General features: G+C 47.8%; 2 protein-coding genes and 1 non-coding gene across 3 annotated transcripts in view; all 3 read left to right on the forward strand.

Moving 5' to 3' along the window:
* The window catches only part of RHOA (ras homolog family member A), a 52,016-nt gene extending 40,306 nt beyond the window's left edge, over positions 1 to 11,710 (forward strand). Inside the window, exons 3-6 of the mRNA XM_024738282.1 lie at positions 533 to 690; positions 4,623 to 4,743; positions 8,876 to 9,006; positions 10,457 to 11,710. Coding sequence (XP_024594050.1) covers positions 535 to 690; positions 4,623 to 4,743; positions 8,876 to 9,006; positions 10,457 to 10,630 — 582 coding nt within the window. The 5' untranslated portion in view covers positions 533 to 534 and the 3' untranslated portion in view covers positions 10,631 to 11,710. The remainder of the gene's footprint in view (positions 1 to 532; positions 691 to 4,622; positions 4,744 to 8,875; positions 9,007 to 10,456) is intronic.
* Positions 11,711 to 12,786: 1,076 nt separating this feature from the next.
* Positions 12,787 to 14,003, forward strand: GPX1 (glutathione peroxidase 1). Its single transcript, XM_024737965.1, has 2 exons — positions 12,787 to 13,163; positions 13,440 to 14,003. The coding sequence occupies exons 1-2, from the start codon at positions 12,903 to 12,905 to the stop codon at positions 13,797 to 13,799; spliced, it is 621 nt and encodes a 206-aa protein (XP_024593733.1). The 5' UTR covers positions 12,787 to 12,902; the 3' UTR covers positions 13,800 to 14,003.
* A 3,247-nt stretch (positions 14,004 to 17,250) lies between these two features.
* On the forward strand, positions 17,251 to 17,323 carry TRNAG-UCC (transfer RNA glycine (anticodon UCC)). Its single transcript has one exon. It is a non-coding gene; the product is annotated as a tRNA-Gly (tRNA).
* The last annotated feature ends 2,246 nt before the right edge of the window (positions 17,324 to 19,569 follow it).

Raw genomic sequence — 19,569 nt, forward strand, 5'->3', positions numbered from 1 at the left:
GGGAAAGCTTTCAATGTGTTCACCATTAAGTATAATGTTAATTATGGGTTTTTTGTTTGTTTGTTTAAAGAATTACGTTGCATTCTTTTTTTTAAAAAATATTTATTTTTGGCTGTGTTGGGTCTTCGTTTCTGTGTGAGGGCTTTCTCTAGTTGGGGCAAGCGGGGGCCACTCTTCATCGCAGTGCGCAGGCCTCTCACTATCGCGGCCTCTCATCGCGGAGCACAGGCCCAGTAGTTGTGGCTTATGGGCCTAGTTGCTCTGCGGCATGTGGGATCCTCCCAGACCAGGGCTGGAACCCGTGTCCCCTGCATTGGCAGACAGATTCTCAACCACTGCGCCACCAGGGAAGCCCCCTAGTTATGGATTTTTGGTATGACTTTTTGGTGCCAAGTGGAAAGGTATACTAGCATTTTATATTTTGGTGTGCTACTAGAGGCTTGTGCTCCATGGTCAGAAAAGTGTGTGCCATAGACTGAAGCTATTACAGCTTCTTGTGCATTCTAGATAACGCTTTTGTCTTGTGTTTCAGCAATGGCTGCCATCCGGAAGAAACTGGTGATTGTTGGAGATGGAGCCTGTGGCAAGACTTGCTTGCTCATTGTCTTTAGCAAGGACCAGTTCCCAGAGGTGTATGTACCTACAGTGTTTGAGAACTATGTGGCAGATATTGAAGTGGACGGAAAGCAGGTGAGTATACTTTTCATAACAACTGGTACTATTTTGCATGTTAGGCTATTCATAGAGCCTGGAGAGAATTAGGCCTTTTTGTCTCTTCAGTACACTATATAACAATAACAAAAATGTTAGAATGAGAAATCCATTCTCATCCTGCCTTTTAGCTCAATTTTGTTCATTTTTAACTGTTACCATCTAGACTTTGTCCACATTCATATGTATTTCACAGGGGGAAGCCTTAGAATATGTGTTCTTTCCAGCTTTATTTATATTTGAAATTTAGTTTGTTGCCAAATGGATCATACTAAAATGAACCTCTTTGTATGGATGGACTTTTTTTTCTGTCATAGTATTTCATTAAGTGCTGAAGTTTGAGATTACTAGGTCAACGGGTCCTTATTGATTATGCTTCTAAAGGGTTGTACTGATGTATACCACCAGTAGTGTCAAACAACATTGTCACATTTAATTTTTTTCATGTTTTTTTACTTTAACATAAACAGGCTGCTACATTTGGTTCAATTACCTGTCACTGGTGGTGAGGACAGTGTTTCCTCCTGTCTGCCCTGAAAGCCCACCAGCAAGACTGGGGCAAAGCTCTTCTGGAATTAGATTTTTTTTTTTCCCTCTTCTGCTCCCTTTTGTTGTCAAAATAATATTTTATCCAGATTCCTATACATCTTTTGAAGAGGAATGAAATTCTCATTGCAAATGGGTTAGCTGAAAAGAAAACTAGAACAAGGGGCTCTTTTCCAACACACTCAGTCCTCTTAAGGCATTCAGTCACATGTCTCATGCTGCTAGCACCTAATTTATTGGCTTCCACAATTTTGTCTCCTTTCTTCCTTCTCATATTCTTGCTTTACCTGTTATCCCTTTCTGTCCCAGTATTACCTAGCCTCATTTTGTGGGACTGTGTAATGGAAAGCACATTAGGCCAGCTGCTTAGAATTCTAGAGTCCCTCATAGGGTATCTTGATACTTCTATGACCATGAGTAAGCTGCCTAATATTTGAGCTACTTTCATTTGTAAAGTGGTTTAAGCTATTTTACAGTTGACATTGGGGGTCTGTGAAGTGACTGAAGGTATTTGGAAGCACCAAAGCACTTGACAAGTTGGTCTGAACAAGAGCATACTCAGAACCGTCTTTTATAGTTTATCCAGTTGCCGTGTGGACCACAATGATTGCTCTCATGCCATTAGGAACCCCAAGGCACCCTTCTTGTCAAGAATGGATGAAAAAAACACATGAATTCCAGCGTAACAGAACTTTGTCTGGGTCCTACCTTGCAGGTGGCCCATCAGTACTGTGTTGCCAATTCAACTTTCAGTCAGTTCTCTGCATGATGCTTGAATACAGAGTTTCTGTGGGCCTGATAGGAAGATTGGTTTTGTGTAGAGACAGGGCCCAATTGTGACAAGCTGGGTGAAAATGTGCTGAGATCGTTGGGCCTGCTGTCACATAACAGCCCTCTCATCTAATTTAGATTGATTGGCATGCATACACAGAAAGACCCAGTGGCTTGAGGAAAACAGGATTAGGTTGGTATTTTCATAGCACATTTCTCAAAAGCCTACTTGAATGTATATTGCTGGTTTTATCTTGTCATTCACAGAATGACACCTGTTGGTTGCTATGTGTCTGTGACCATCATTTGGGAGAGTCTTTTCCACCTGTGGCAGTATATATGTTTTGGGGATAGTAATGACTCTTCTTTTGTCTTTGAAACATCATCTGTGCCTTGGTGTCTTGGAATGACCAGGATCTTACCTTTAAGAAATTTAGGGACTTTGGGACTTCCTTGGTGGTCCAGTGGTTAAGACTCCATGCTCCCAGTGCAGGGGGCCCAGGTTTGATCCCTAGTCAGGGAACTAGATCCTGCATGCCACAACTAAAAGATCCTACATGCCACAACTAAAAGATCCCACGTGCCCCAACAAAGATCTTGCACATGGCAACAAAGATTCCATGTGCCACGACTAAGACCCAGCACAGCCAAATAAACAAACAAATAACTTTTTAAGAAATAAAAAGAAATGTAGGGACTTACAAACCTTGAGACCTGGTGCAGCCAAATAAATAAATAAATATTTTTTAAAAAGGAAATTTAGGAACTTTGACTTATAAACCTTGAGGAATGGTCTATGAATATGTTTCTTGCTCTGCCAACCTTGAACGTGCCTGACGCTGGCAAAATAGGGGCGCCCTTCACCCAGGGAGAGAAACCCTGAAAAAAAAGTACTTGATCTGGAAGAGGGTATCACAGTCTAGCTACCTACCTTAGAGCAAGTCGGTAGCCCCAGAGTGGGAGAGGGCACCTCCTGCAAATATTCTCATAAAAATATGCACTAACAGAGCCTAGGGAACCATCCAAAATTCTAGGTGATCATGGTCCAAGAAATAGACCTACCAAAAATACAAAGGCCCATTCTGACATGAGACAGTCCTGACACCCTGAAATCATTTATCAGGAGACAATCAGAGTTGGCTGTTGTGTCTGACTGAATACCCATGAGGTGTGGAGGAGCCAGAGGAGTGGGATTTGGCAGAGAATGAATGCGCTGTACCATCCTGAGATCAGACCAGCTGTGAGGATTGGGCATCAGTATGTCACAGATTCCTATACCAAGCTGATGGTATGTGTGTGTGACAGAGACGCAATGGGACGTGTGGAAGTTGTGAGTGACATATCCTGGGACAGAGGTTCAAGGTGGAAGAGATAATTAGCCATCAACTTTAAGGTAGGAATAATATTGAGAAACTCTGAAATATGGGCTCTGAAAGTGTTAGGAATAGAAGGCTATCCTAGGCACTGGAGGGAGAACTCCTTGAGCCCCAAAGGGCTCCTGAGCAAAGGGTGTTAAAAATCCACTGTGACTGTAAGAAGTGGTGACAGGGCTGACTGCAGTGCTGGACAGTGTGGAAGCAGGGCTATGTCCAGAGCCCAGACATCAGCTTGCCCTCCTACCACTGGAAAGTGAGTAGGTTCCCAGGTGTGAAAGGATTACCCCCCTACCTATGTGATGCTTTCATTCAGCCATTCATACATTTTTTTTGAGCAGTAAAGGCAGAGCCATAGGCCTTTCTTGTCAGCTCAGACCTTGCCTAACACCCAGGATGGTGTCTCTTCTAACCCATCAACTCAAATACAGTCTTGTTTCCACGTTTCCACGGTGGAGCAGAATGATGAGACAAAGTAAGGAAATGGTTGAGTGAGAATGTATTAGGAAAAGTTACTTGTTCTGGTTTTTCCCTCTCTTGCCTTGTATACCTAGTAGCATGTTGTTTACAGTTGATTTCCCCTCTTGTTCATTCACTTTCTTTCCTATGTAGAATGTTATTTGTAATTAAGTACTTATAAGCTACAAAGTTTTTTGTTTGTTTCTTTATTTATTTGGTTGCATTGGGTCTTCGTTGCTGTGCGTGGGCTTTCTCTAGTTGCGTCGAGCGGGCTTCCCGTTGCAGTGACTACTCTCGTTGCAGAGCACGGGCTGTAGGCACACAGGCTTCAGTAGTTGTGGCTCACGGGCTCTAGCGCGCAGGCTCAGTAGTTGCAGCACATGGGCTCAGCTGCTCCACGGCATGTGAGATCTTCCCAGACCAGGGATCGAACCCGTGTCCCCCTGCATTGGCAGGTGGATTCTTAACCACTGCGCCACCAGAGAAGTCCCTACAAAGTTATTTTTAACTTGACATTTTGAATTAGGTACTTTATTCAATTCTAGCATCTGTTTATAAAATTTGCAATTTTGAGAAATTTCAACCTAAAACAATTTAAATACCCCTTCCGACCTTCAGGCTTGATTCTAATAAAAGTGAACACTCCTGTATTTTACTATTTTGGACAGTCTATCATTTGAAGGTACTGTGTTAAGTGTCACTTCTTCTGAAAGTAAATGGTGGGATTAACCTGCACTCTTATGTTTATTTTTCCTATCATAGGTAGAGTTGGCTTTGTGGGACACAGCTGGGCAGGAAGATTATGATCGCTTGAGGCCTCTCTCCTACCCGGATACTGATGTTATACTGATGTGTTTCTCCATTGACAGCCCTGATAGTTTAGGTGAGTAGCCCTGCAGCCTGATGTTTGTCACTGCCTGTGTGCCTGGCCGACCTTTGGTTTCTCAGGTCCTTTCTGGGCATCAAGTGACTGAAAAGCAGACATGAGTTTCAGAGAAAGAATCATCACTGGCCAGAGTCCTAGAGCCTTGGGACTGTAGAGCCTGAGCCCTGAGTCCCTTTTCAGCCTAGGTCTCCCATGACTGCCATGTCTACCTTGTAGAGTAGTTGGGTTCCGAATACAAAGCTATTTTTTGTCTTTTTTTGGTTGGGGGTGGGGGGGCTGTGCTGCACAGCTTGCCCCGACCAGGGCATTGAACCTGCACCCTCAGCAGTGAAAGCGTGGAGTCCTAACCACTGGACCACCAGGGCATTCCTCAAAGCTATTTTTTGGACTAAGATTTGGGGAAGGTATTCTTTGGGTGTCCACACCTTTTATCAGTACTTGATATTGAGCCTGCTGCTTCCCAAAATCTAGACCGACTGATGACTTGGTGATTCCTGGTAATGTTTCTAAGCCCTATTTTAGCCGTTTTATAAAGTGTCTTAGCTAATAGAGACTTGAACCTGACATTCCACTAGCTTAGTTGGCCACATGTTTCAGAAGCTGCTTTCCTTCAAAAAAAGAGGGAATGATGCTGACCTCACACTTTGCAAAACAAGGCAGCAAGGCCTGAAACAGAACGTGCTTTCGGTTTGTACTGAAGATGACGAAATGTCTTGCTTGGTGCTGCAGTGCTCTGTTTTTACAGGGCAGCATGTGGGCCAAGGAGATTATCATTAACACAGATGACTGTTGAGGACCTGCTGGCGGCCTGGGCTGTTGCTGGGGAGTTAGGGTTAGAGTGAGCCTTTCTGTGTCATGCTTGTACTCACTTTAATGACAGTACTGGGGGAGGTGCTCCGAGACTTTGAACCACTTGCTCAAGGTCATGCAGTCCAAGGAGCCAAGCTGAGATTGAGTCCCCTGTGCAACATCTCCCAGAACTGAGACAGAGTGGGTGCTCTCTGCCATTGTTTCACTTTGGTTCATTTTTAACAGTTGTGTTTTAGTTTTGGTTTTCAAATTAATCTGCCTTCCTTTGCGGGGACTGTTAGAAGCCCCTAGAGGCTGAGCTTTAGAGAGAAAATGGAGCCATGTGACACCTTCCCCTCAGACACACACATCATGGACTTTGCCTATAGGAATGAGGAGGATTGTGTGCCCTTTGCCGCCTCATGCAAGGTATAATCCTTTAGGGACAAAAGTACCTTCAGAGCAAAAAAGTTACTCTTCTTCAGTCTCACATTTTTCTTTTAAGACTGTGTCTGCTGGTCTCGAAGGAAGTCTTCAGCTTTTGACCTCTGTTTACTATGACTTGTTTCTTGCTATCCTCTCCCCCAGAGGGCAGGTTCTAGGGAGGAGAGCAGAGGTAGAAAGAAAAGAGGCAAAGAGAGATTGATCTCCCTCTCTGAAATACAAACATACCTAGAGAGACTGCTGGTCACTGCAGTAGTATGATAGGTAGGTAGCGCCCCTTTGCTGAGCTGACTAAATTAGCTTGGTTTTGCCAAGGGCCTTTTAAAAGTTCTCTTATCTTGGCTAGGGAGTAGGAGAGAAGTCCACTGGTAGTTTGCCCTAGTAAAATGTGTCTTGGGAACTCAAACGTCTATATCAAGAAACTGAAAAGCTAATGTGAACCTAATGCTGGACTTTGTTTTTACCTGGTTGGATGTTAGACCATGGCACTGGGTCTAGGTGTAGGATAACAAGTTTGATCAGCAATCAGAATGTTGGTGTGCAGGTTTCAGCCCTGTTGCTGGCCACCCCTGTGACAGTAGTTTACTTTTTGGAACCTCTGCTGTCTCACTGGCAGTTGGTCTAGAGTCTAGATTCTAGTTGAGGCCTGGGGTCAACAAACTTATGTAGAAGGCCAAATAGTAAATATTTTAGGTTTTGTTGGCCATGTGTTCTCTGTTGGATCTCCTGAACTTTGCCACAACTACTCAACTCTGCTGTTGTAGCACAACAGAGCTTGGCTCTGTTCCAGTAAAACTTCACGTATAAAAGTAGACTCCGGGCAAAATTTCATTTGCTGACCCTTGATCCTAGATAAGGATTCCTTTTCTCTGGCTTTATGGAATTCCCAGTGGCCCCTAAAGCACCCCAGTGTAAATCCATGTAAAGTGATGTGTCCTGATATGATCAGATTACTTTGGAGGTGGGAGCAATCATAGGCGATTGCCATCACTGAATTAAAAAGTAAAAAATTATGTTTTAAAATCATTTATGAAAAGTGAAGATAAGACAGAGGCAATTCATTTCAGTTTACATGTCCTGAATTCCGGGGGGTGGGGGGGACTATTGGAGTAATAATTTTATATATTCAGCAAATAATTATTGAGTGCTTACTTATGGAACCTATATTCTAGATGAAGGGAGACAGAAGAGCAAAAACCACAGTAAATCTGATAGCAAGAAATGTTGCAAATAACATTCATAGAGGTGGGTATGGAATAGGCCATGGTAGTATGCTGTTTTAGAAGATGACCATAGGGGCTTCCCTGGTGGCGCAGTGGTTGGGAGTCCGCCTGCCGATGCAGCGGACGTGGGTTCGTGCCCCGGTCTGGGAGGATCCCACATGCCACGGAGCGGCTGGGCCCGTGAGCCATGGCCGCTGGGCCTGCGCGTCGGGCGCCTGTGCGTCGGGAGCCTGTGCTCCGCAACGGGAGAGGCCACGGCAGTGAGAGGCCCGCGTACCACAAAAAAAAAAAAAAAAAAAAAAGAAGATGACCATAAGATGGTCAGCCACCTCACTGAAAAGGAAACCTCTGAGCAGAGACCTGAAGTAGGTGAGGGAGGCCAACACAGATAGCCAACAAAAGAGCTTCCCAGGCAGAAGGAAGGAGTCCATTGTAGCTGTAGCAGAGAGAGTGGAGCGAGGGTTGCAGAGCCATGTGGTTAATGGTGTGGACCTCTCCTTTCATCATGAGTGAGATGAGAGCTTTTGGATGGTTTGAACAAAGGAGTGATGTGATCTCACCTTCTCTTTAAAGTGATCACTGTTGCACCTGAACTGAAAACTGACCACAGGGTGCAGAGATAAGAGCAAGATTCAGTGCTGAGGCTGTTTGCCTTCACTGTTCGATATGCTGGCCCTTGTCTCTTGATTGCTCTGCACTTCTCTGGGAACCCCTTTGTTCTAGAATAAGGCTTTGAGTTTTAAGTTGTCACATTAGTGATTGACTCTAGCCGCTATAGCAAAGGAGGAAGGAAGCAGACAGATGTCTGTCTTGTGTGCTGAAGAGTGGAGTGTAGAATTATGAGTTTTCCTGACCTTGTTCATGTAGCTTCTGTACCTTCTAGCCAGAAGGCAGAGCATCTTTTATATTCCAACTCCTGCCTTTTGGTCTTGAAGTCAGAGAGTGAACAGTTTACTCCTAAAATATAGTCTTATGATCAGTACCATTTAAATGATCATCATACTAAGTATTCTGTACACATTGACTCAAAATAACCTCATGTAAGGTATTACTGTTATCCCCATTTTATAGTGTCATCCCTGACACTGAGATGTTCAAGGTAGTGGGTGTGTGAGGTTGAACCCAGGCCACTTGTCCACTAAATTACTACAGTATTGGCAAGAAGCTACAGCTGGTTATTAGTCATTTTCAAAAGCCACTCAAGCCATTTGAAATACCAGTAATCCAAGGGTAGGTCATGCTGAGGGCCCATGAGTAAGTGTAGAGAAAACATGTGAACCCTGAGCCAGCTATAGCCCCAGAATGGTGACTCCTTCTGTAAGCTGTGGTCAGAATCATCTGCCAGCAGTGACATGGATGGCTGGTGGGGAGCCTTCCTTCTTGGGGCAGGTGGCACCATTGTGGAGCCATCCTTTGCTCCTCCAGAGCCTTTACCTGGTGCCACCTCCAGAGGAGCTGAGTTCCTTGGTGGGACTGAGAAAAGCTGGTGATTCTGTGCTTAAGAGAAGGGGGGTTAGATTTTACCTTTTTCACGGTTTTGAAACTAGTGGAATTCCATTAAATGTCCGGCATATTTCTCAAGAAGTTTCTTTGCAATTTAACTAGGGTTTTTGGAGATTCTTCAAGATAGAATTATATGTATCCCCAAATTATGTGCATTTTGCTTCTTTCAGAAAACATCCCAGAAAAATGGACTCCAGAAGTCAAGCATTTCTGTCCCAACGTGCCCATCATCCTGGTTGGGAACAAGAAGGATCTTCGAAATGATGAGCACACAAGGCGGGAGCTAGCCAAGATGAAGCAGGTATGGTCTAGGGCAGGGCTCTGTCTTCCTGTAGCATTCTTAAACTCGGGGCCTGGGTTCGAGGTTCAGGGAACCCAGCAGAAACCCCCAAAGACCAGGCTGTTTCAGAGAAAGTACCAGAGGCCTCTCTCTGTCCATCCGGCCCTCACTGACTCGGGCCTGCATAGAGGGGGTCCCTAAAACTCCCTAGTCCTGTAAGATGGAACCTCTCTTGTGAGGTAGTACTGTGCTCCAAAGATTGCCTGCCTGAGAAAGGACCATCACAGCAATAGTCAGTGCTTCAGATGCAAGAACTTTATCAGGCTCTTGATTTCCCTCTCCAGTTATTACTTTCGTATATGTGAGGCTAAAGATAAATTGGTGGGAACTGAAGAATCAGGAAATCCTGATGGCAGGGAGTCCAAACAGAGAGCCCTAATGCCTTTATAAAAGTGATGGTGGGGCTTCCCTGGTGGCGCAGTGGTTGGGAGTCCACCTGCCTATTCACGGGACACGGGTTCATGCCCCGGTCTGGGAGGATCCCACATGCCACGGAGCGGCTGGGCCTGTGAGCCGTGGCCACTGGGCCCGTGCCTCCGGAGCCTGTGCTCCGCAACAGGAGAGGCCCACGTACCGCAAAAAAAAAAAAAAAAAAAAGCATAAAAATATTTTTAAAAAAGTGATGGTGGAGGTGACATCTTGGCTTCTGAGAAGCCAGGTGGCCCAATGATAGGACTTCCCCACTGCAGGAGGAGTGCCTTGAGGTGTTTTGCACGGGTTCTCCTGAGGTTTCTCTGTCTGAATGTGAAGGTCAGGATCTGTTTCCTTCCCTGAGCATTCAGTCCTCTGTGAAGCTAACTACAAGAAGACCCAAGGGCTTACCCTGGATCAACAGCTTGAGTAATTTTGCCCCTGATTCCCTCAACCCTCTAGGGCTTCTCTGGCCTCTCCTTTTCTCTCTACTTCCCAGGGAAGAGCATGTTTGACAGGGATTTTTTATATATTGGAGGTGGGGGTCACCCCATATGAGTGTCATAAGACAGAACTCAAATCTGGGAGTTCGGCAGCTTTTTACGCGGGCTTTCTCTAGTTGTGGCAAGCGGGGGCTACTTTCATGGCAGTGTGTGGGCTTCTCATTGTGGTGGCTTCTCTTATTGCGGAGCACGGGCTCTAGGTGCGCAGGCTTCAGTAGTTGTGGCACACGGGCTTCAGTAGCTGTGGCTTGCGGGCTCTAGAGCGCAGGCTCAGTAGTTATGGCTCACAGGCTTAGTTGCTCCGCAGCACATGGGATCTTCTCAGACCAGGGCTCGAACCCGTGTCCCCTGCATTGGCAGGCGGATTCTTAACCACTAAACCACCAGGGAAGCCCTCGGCAGCTTTTTAAAAGCAGTCTTTGAGATGAATTTGGATACACCTACTTACTATATGTATGTAACGCTGTTAACTAAAAGTGCTTTCTTCTCTTTGCTAGGAGCCAGTGAAACCGGAAGAAGGCAGAGATATGGCAAACAGGATTGGTGCTTTTGGGTACATGGAGTGTTCAGCAAAGACCAAAGATGGAGTGAGGGAGGTTTTTGAAATGGCCACGAGAGCGGCTCTGCAAGCCAGACGTGGGAAGAAAAAATCTGGGTGCCTTGTCTTGTGAAACCCTGCTGCAAGCACAGCCCTCATGCGGTTAATTTTGAAGTGCTGTTTATTAATCTTAGTGTATGATTACTGGCCTTTTTCATTTATCTATAATTTGCCTAAGATTACAAATCAGAAGTCATCTTGCTACCAGTATTTAGAAGCCAACCATGATTATTAATGATGTCCAACCCACCTGACCCACCAGGGTCCTTCTGACACTGCTCTAACAGCCCTCCTCTGCACTCCCACCTGACACTAGGCGCTAATTCAAGGAATTTCCTAACTTCTTGCTTCTTTCTGAAAGACAAACAGTTGGTAACTTTTGTGAATTAGGCTGTAACTACTTTATAACTAACATGTCCTGCCTATCATCTTTCAGCTGCAAGGTACTCTGGTGAGTCACCACTTCAGAGCTTTACTCATTTTAACAGATTTCATTGGCATAGCTCTGGGTGGCAATCCAGTTTTTTGAAAATGTGCTCAGCCATAAAGGCCCAAGTCCACGCAGCTGTGGCAAAGTTACAGTTCTGTGGTTTCATGTTAGTTACCTTATAGTTACTGTGTAATTAGTGCCGCTTAATGTATGTTACCAAAAATAAATATATCTACCCCAGACTAGATGTAGTATTTTTTGTATAATTGGATTTCCTAATACTGATATTTGTCATCCTCACAGAAAGTGTATTGGTTTTTTTAAAAAAAAAGAAAGTGTATTTGAAAATAAAGTCAGATGGAAAATTCATTTTTTAAATTCCTGTTTTGTCACTTTCTCTGATAAAAGATGGCCATGTCTCCCCTTTTCGGCCCCACATATTCCAGTACCCCCTTCCCCAGAGCTGGGCTAAGTAAATAGGAATTTGGTTTTATGCCTGAGGCACTTAGATAATTCAGAAGGTGGCATAACCTGTCTCACCTGGACTGCAGGATCTGGCTCTAGTTCACAGTGCTCTTTCTTCTCACTGTATCCAGGTTCCCTCCCAGAGGAGCCACCAGTTCTCTTGGGTGGCCCACGGTTTCTCTGTCCTCTCCAGCTGACTAAACTTTTTTTCTGTACCAGTTAATTTTTCCAACTACTAATAGAATAAAGGCAGTTTTCTAAACTTCCTGTATCCTGGTGTTTGTGTTGGCTCTCTCCAGGGCTGGGAATGGAGGATGAATTCTGCCTAGCTCACCTTGGAAGGTTCCTTCAGGGGGCAAAGTACCGGCTTGCCCACCCCCACCCCAAAGCTGGCACTAACCTGGCTTCTCCCAAAGAGGTGGAAGTGATTATCTTATGTCACATTCAAGTTCAGAGTAGGGTGGGGTAGGGAATGCAGCCGACTGAGGGGTACTCCAAGCAGTCGTTCTTATGGACAAATCTTAGTGTGATATTTTCCTCTTCTTACTACCTGTCCATTTTCAGTGTCTTTTACTTCCTTGCCTGAGCTCCAGATGAAGCTGAGGATGGTCTGAAATCGACTGAGTCCCCTGGGCCCTGCATGCTTTTGGGCTCCCCTCCAGGGGTCTGGAGCAGGGCCTGAGTAGTGACCCCAGAAAACCTGTGTAAGGGTAGTGCCACACTGGGGGTGTAAAAGTAGGAGGGAAACCAGAGGCCAGGAGGAGAACACAGTCTAGGGCAGCCCCAGAATGCAAGGAAATGGGTTAGAAACTGCTGGCTTTTGGAGTCCAGCCCTGGCTGCCCGCCCCCTTTCTCCCCAGCATTGCCCACCCTCCTCCAACTTAACCTTCCTAGAACCAGGAAGTGTCAACACAGAGGACTTGCCTTGGCAGCTGCTGCTAACTGCACCATCATCACAAGTCATAACTCCCTCTGCGCCTGACAATAGGGCACTTTCTCGGGGAGTAGGAATATGGCATAGGCTGGGAGGGCTGTGTGGCCACAGGCAGCGAAAGATGTTGCTGGCGAGTCTCCCCGTGCCAGGCCCCAATCCCTGAAGAACCATTAAGAATCCGGAGCCCTCTTCGGCCTGGGCTCTGGGCTGGATAATCCGGGCGACTGCCACAGTGCCGGCGCTGCGCTCCCTGGGCGGGACCAAACGCGTCCGCGCCTCGGCACGGTCTGGGCGGTGTCCGCATCCGGCCCGACCGCACCCTCCAGCTTCGCGGGACCACAGTCGTAGGACAGAGGCCGGATGAGGCGGGACCGAGCGGGGGAGGGGTGTAGGAGCGGCCGGAAAAGTGCCCGAGCCACATGACCTTGGTCGCCCGCCTGTTAAAAGGAGGCGCTTCCCGGCCCCCCGTGTTCGTCTAGTCCGCGGCTCTGCCCTGTCTTTTTGGGCACCCACGCCATGTGTGCCGCTCAGCGCTCGGCGGCCGCCCTGGCTGCAGCGGCCCCGCGCTCGGTGTACGCCTTCTCTGCGCGTCCGCTGGCCGGCGGGGAGCCCGTGAACTTGGGGTCCCTTCGGGGCAAGGTGCTGCTCATTGAGAATGTGGCATCGCTCTGAGGCACAACTGTCCGGGACTACACCCAGATGAATGACCTGCAGCGGCGCCTCGGGCCCCGGGGCCTGGTCGTGCTCGGCTTCCCGTGCAACCAGTTTGGGCATCAGGTGCGCCTGGCCGAGTGGAGTGGGGGTGGGCGTGCGACCGCGGTTAGGAACGCCGGCGGACGACCCGCCGGGCCCAGCAGCCGCGCGCCCTGGGGTTGGAGAGGCGGGCCACCGGCTCACTTCCCTCCGGCGCTCGTCCCGGCTGGGGTTGAGGTCCACCCTGGGGTTGTGCAAGAAAGGCCAGAGTCTAGTGACTCATGGAGAAACAATGTTTGCAGTTAGAAGGCTTCGCTTCCCCTCGCAGCCCCGGGTCCTAGCTGCTCTCCCCTCCCGCAGGAAAATGCCAAGAACGAGGAGATCCTGAATTGCCTCAAGTACGTACGACCAGGCGGCGGGTTCGAGCCCAACTTCATGCTCTTCGAGAAGTGCGAGGTGAATGGCGAGAAGGCACATCCGCTCTTCACCTTCCTTCGGGAGGCTCTGCCCACGCCTAGTGACGACGCCACTGCCCTCATGACAGACCCCAAGTTCATCACCTGGTCTCCGGTGTGCCGCAACGACGTTGCCTGGAACTTCGAGAAGTTCCTGGTGGGCCCAGACGGTGTGCCCGTACGCAGGTACAGCCGCCGCTTTCTGACCATCGACATCGAGCCTGACATCGAAGCTCTGCTGTCTCAGGGGCCCAGCTGTGCCTAGGGTGCCCCTCCTACCCCTGCTCCTTGGCAGTCACAGCGTTGCCCTCTGGGGATTTTATCCATGAAGGTGTTTCCTCTAAACCTGCATGGAGGAACACCAGATGTCCAGGAAAATCCCCCGAGATGGGCACTGGTCCTGTCCATCCCAGCCTCCCCTTTCCCAGACCACAGCTTTCTCATTAATAAAGTGCTGAGTGTGAGCAGAGCTGTGTGTATGTCCTGTATCACTGTCAGATGGGCACACCTTTCCTACTAACCTCATTGTCATAGGGCTGGGAGCTTAAGCCCCCACTCCTTGGCTGGCATTACCTAGCCAAGCCTGAACATCCCAAAATTTTGTCTGCTGTAGAATTCACTCTTTCCTATGTGGGAATCCTAGCTCCTGTCTCAGCATTTCTCCCTCTGCCAGGACATGCAGCAGGGCCATCCTGAGGCCCTGTTACAAGAGAAAGTCTTTATTTCAAAAAGAGGAAGAAATTTCAAAGGCTGACTGCCTGTCCTCAGTAGTTAGGCCTCTCCTTTCTATTTGCTCTGCTCAAAATGACCTTCACAAAAAATAACACCATGGGCTCCCACTTACATTTAGAGTCCGTGGCTTTGTAACTGCAGAAGCAGCCCAAACTGGCCCTGCTCTGTTGATAACAAAATACTGAGTTGTTCTTCAGAGATAGCAGAACAAAACCGCAAGTCATGCAGCAGAGGAGAAATTTTGAATTCTAATAATGCCTGGAACCAAGGTTTTCCACCTCCACCCCTCCCCCCCCCCACAGAACCAAAAGAACCCAGACGTGACCAGAACCTGAATGCTGGAACCCTTTCAGAAGTGAAAGATCCATTGTCCAGGAAGACCCAGTGCTGAAGTTCCCTTTACCATACCTTACCATAAATGGCCAAGTTCCAAAGCCCTCCAGTCAAAACCTGCCCCACCAGTGCTTCCACATATGAATCCATCCTCCCCTAACTCAAAAAAGTTTGACCAAACCCCAGATTAGGGAGATAAATTTGAGAGCCTTGCCTCCTGCCTCCTTGCCGGTCAACCTCACAATAAAGCTCTTTGCTCAAAAGTGGGTGCCATAGTATTGGCTTCTATGTGTGTTGGGCAGCAAGTCCTTACTTGGTAACAGCCTCCTCAAGTGTTAGGGCCATACAAGCCCACTTTACACAGTTGGCAGCTTATGCAACGTAACTCTTTCCCCATTACTTTGCTAGATCTTCTTTGCATAGCGCTATCCAGTGCTTCTATCTGCTCTGATGCTGCGCTTACTGGCTGCTGCCTCTCAGGTACTCAGAAGAGTATACAACTGGTTGTTCTGACCATGCCTTGCAGTTGCAATTGCATGGTCAGGCTTAGGATAGGCGTGGATCTTGGAGGCCAGCACTGCTTCTCAGGTATGGCTCAGGTCCAACTTCTCCATCTTTTGTTCCTGTTGTCAGTAATCTCTTGAGACAGACCTAGAGGCACTTCCTATCACAATACAAGGGACTCTGCAGGGCTTGTATGCAATGAAGCTTCTGTTGGGACAGACAAGCACCCAGATATGTGTTATCAGTCCAGAACAAGGTCCAGAGGTTTTGGGGTCCCAATGTTTATGCTCAAATTGGTGGCTCAAGTCCCTTCTGTGTCTTAACCAACTCTCAAGAACTTTTCTACTAACCCTAAGCAGGCATCTTTGCTGCTGCCCTCCCCCTCTGCCTGCCCTTAGGTCATTAAGGGCTATATTTGTTCTGGCTCCCTCTCTCTCCATCATCAAAACAGGCCCACCTCCCTCTGGCTGTAAGGCCTCTCCACCTCACTTTTGAGTCCCCTCTGAGGTAACAAGACAGAGCTCTGTTCCCCATTGAGACCCCACTCTATCTGTGCTCCTCTCAGAACCAAAAGTCTTGATTACATCTGTGAGTGACTGGTCTGCTTCCCCAAAGGGTGAAAGTCTGGGAGGTGGAAAGGGGCTGGTCATCTCCTCAGGGTCCATAGGGCCTGGTGTATAGCATGAATCAGCCAGTGTTTGTCAATTAATATAAAGAGAATAACTTTCCACTCAAAACAGGGTCAGGGGGACTTCCCTGGTGGCACAGTGGTTAAGAATCCGCCTGTCAAGGCAGGGGACGCAGGTTCGATCCTTGGTCTGGGAAGATCCCACATGCCATGGAGCAACTAGGCCCGTGTGCCACAACTACTGAGCCCGCATGCTGCAACTACTGAGCCCACACACTGCAACTACTGAAGCCTGCGCAACTAGACCCTGTGCTCTGCAACAGAAGCCACCGCAATGAGAAGCCCACGCACCACAATGAAGAGTAGCCCCCACTCTCCGCAACTAGAGAAAGCCCGTGTGCAACAATGAAAACCCAAGACAGCCAAAAGTAAAAAAAATAATAAAATTTAAAACAAACAAAAAAACAGGGTCAGGGATTTTTTTTTTCTTTTTCTTTTTTTTTTTTTTTGCAGTACGCGGGCCTCTCCCTGCCATGGCCTCTCCCGTTGCAGAGCACAGGCTCCGGACGTGCAGACTCAGCGGCCATGGCTCACGGGCCCAGCCGTTCCGTGGCATGCGGGATCCTCCCGGACCGGGGCACGAACCCATGTTCCCTGCATCGGCAGGCGGACTCTCAACCACTGTGCAACCAGGGAAGCCCCAGGGATTTTTGAGGATTATTTGTAGACTCCAAATCTGACTGCTGGAATGGAAACTAACAACCTGTTCACCTGGGTATATCTGGGTATACCTAGGCCATCTTTGACCTCCTTAAACCCCACATCTCTTCTCTAAAAGCCCTTTGCTCCTTTATTGCAACACTCATCATTCAGCCCTGTGCCATATACTCTGCTGGGTGCCAGGATACAGTCCTCAGGAAAGCAGAAAGACTCTATAATTACTAAATGCATATTTAGTTCTATGAGAGTAGTATGGGGTACTTTGAGAATAAATTAGAGGGCCTGGCCCAGTGGGGAGGATCACGCTTTTGTCTCTTGGAGGGAGTGACAGTGAAGCTGAAGAGAGGTTAAGGAGCAGTTAGCTGAGGAACAAGCTGATGGAAGGTGGACAGGCAGGGAGTTCAGTGTGTGAAGGTCTGAGGTGGAAAGGTGGCATCACTGGCAATCAGGTAATACAAGGAGGAGCAGGTGTGGGGAGAAGAAAAGTGTTTAGATTCAGATTTGGCGCATGAGACATCCAGATGGAGATATCTGGAGCAGGTGCTTACAAGAGGCTCAGAAAAGGAATTTGGGTTGGAGACAAAGGTCTAGTCAAGGGGTCAGTAAGTAGCCATTGGAGAGGATACGGTCTCACCTGGGGAGAGTGACAAGAAGAAGATCAGGTGGCCTAAACTTGAGGCCTATGAATTCACAGTGTTTCTGGGTCAGATGGCAGAGAGGCACAGCTGGAACAGTGATGGATGGAGTCAAAGAGCTGAGGGAAGGGACATTTCATAAAGAATTGTTAGCTGGGGGGACTTCCCTGGTGGTCCAGTGGTTAGGATTCTGCACTTCCACTGCAGAGGGCACAGGTTCAATCCCTGGTCAGGGAACTAAGATCCCGCATGCCTCACAGCATGGCCAAAATAAAAAAAATAAAAAGAATAGTTAGCTGGGATGAGTGCTTGTGAACTGAGGGGTCCTCAGCAAGTGCAGTCCTGGGGGGAGCTAGAGCTGTAACCAGCCAGCCAGTGCCCGAGATCTACCAGGTCCTATTCTGGGAGCTAATACACAGTGCCCAAAAATCACCTGGGTGCTTGTTAAAAGCTATGTCCACGGCACCCCTCCAGAGATGCTGATGTGGATAGCCTTGGGATTTAGGGTCCTATTCAATGTCCTACAGCTGAACCCATGAGGAGAGACTTCCTGCTCCAACTCTTCCCCTTTCCTGTAAAGGGTCAGTGTGGCCCAGGCCACACTCTGGTTAGGCTCTGGGATGGGAATCCAGGGCTTTCCAAACTGACTCCAATTTCTTCCCCTCTGGGTACCTGGTGACTCACCCCTCCTTGCCCACTTTTTTTTTTTTTTTCTTCTTCAGTTTATGCCTTAGGCTGCAAGAGAAAGGAAATTCTGAGATCCCCATTGTGGCTGACACTGGCTGGTGAATACTCCTCCTCAGACTTGAAGCTGCATGCCTCCTTTAACTGTCCTTTTCAACTCTCTCTTTTTCTGGGAACACTCAGACTAAAGCCAGTTAACACTTCATCTTCCTCCCCAAGATACTGGACATCTTCCCCCAAAACACACACACATTCTTTCTCACTCAACCATGCAACTGCTACTGGCTCTGACCTGCACCCCCTCCACCCCACTGTGAATCAGCAGCTCAAATTAACAAGTAAAAGTGAAGGAATCCCAGTGAACCTGCCTGAGGTCCTGGCCTTTGGTAGCAGTGCCTCTGGGACACTGCCTGATCTGGGAGCAGGCAGCAGCATTTAGGCCGCAGGTCTTCTGAGAAGAGGATGGGTCGTGCTGTTACCCAGTAGGTTCAGAAGCCACTATTTTAGCAGTTCTTCCAGAAATGCTGGTTTTAAATTTTTTTTAAACATTAAATCTGATAAAATATGTATATTAAATCACAATGTACACACTAAAATTTATTTGTCAACTATACCTCAACAAAGCTGAAAAAGAATCTGATAAAATTCATTTGGTCAGGCACTTATTGCACAATTAGTTCTTTATCACATGACTTCCTCATTCTGTCTCGATGTAGTTCCACAAACAACATTTAAAATAAGCTTATTTTCAGTGAGGCATTCCTGGCCTGATCAGCCTTTTCTCATAAGTTTTAACTTTGGGGTAATATTGAGTAAAAAATACTTGCTAAAGCTTTCCACAACAGAAATAAATCCATCCACAGCATGGATTTATTTTTTTAATTTTTTTTCTGTACTCGGGCCTCTCACTGTTGTGGCCTCTCCCGTTGCGGAGCACAGGCTCCAGACGCGCAGGCTCAGCGGCCATGGCTCACGGGCCCAGCCGCTCCGCGGCATGTGGGATCTTCCCGGACCGGGGCACAAACCCGTGTACCCCTGCATCGGCAGACGGACTCTCAACCACTGTGTCACCAGGGAAGCCCCACAGCATGGATTTTTAAAGAATGGGCAGGGATCCCTGTCAGAGTACTCTGAATTTGGCAGGTTTTTGTTATTACAATCACCAAATAGGCTAGATAAGCATGCTTTCATAGAGGTGTGACACACCTGGGCTGGCACTAAAATAAAGCCCAGCTGGAGATGGTCAATAAGTTACTGGGCATCAGGCACTGCTGGATTGGGAAGCAGGAGCTCAGATGAGAGAAGTTCTTGCCCAAGGAGTGAGGGCTCATGGGCACTGGCCCTGTGGGTAACAGAGAAGCCAACTTGAGATCTGACATCCTTCAGCTTTGACCTACCCAAGAACTCAAATCCAGACTTGTCACGTGAAAAAACAAAAATAAAATCACTAACTAGGTGGGCCACTTGCTGGTGGGTATTCTGTTAGTTGCATCCAGAAGCATTGAAACTGACAGGACATGACAGTGATGTGCTGGGCAGAGGCCCAGTAGCCCTTCTATCATTCATCCTGCAGACAGAAACCCCACTCCCAGCACCCCTCCCAGGTTCAGTGTAGCCGTGGCCAGCAAGGCCAAGGTAGGAGACCATAGAACAGGCTCACTTAATCCAAATGCTCAGAGTTGGGGCAGTATCCAGGGGCAGGGGCAGCCCACCTTGGGTGGTCCTACGGTCCTGCAGGCTACCTGACTCCACAGAGAGGCGAGTGGAGGGAATCTGAGCCTCCCTGCAGAAGAAGCACC

The sequence above is a fragment of the Neophocaena asiaeorientalis genome, unplaced genomic scaffold (assembly GCF_003031525.2).
Source record: "Neophocaena asiaeorientalis asiaeorientalis breed wild unplaced genomic scaffold, Neophocaena_asiaeorientalis_V1.1 scaffold680, whole genome shotgun sequence".
NCBI classification, from domain to species: domain Eukaryota; kingdom Metazoa; phylum Chordata; class Mammalia; order Artiodactyla; family Phocoenidae; genus Neophocaena; species Neophocaena asiaeorientalis.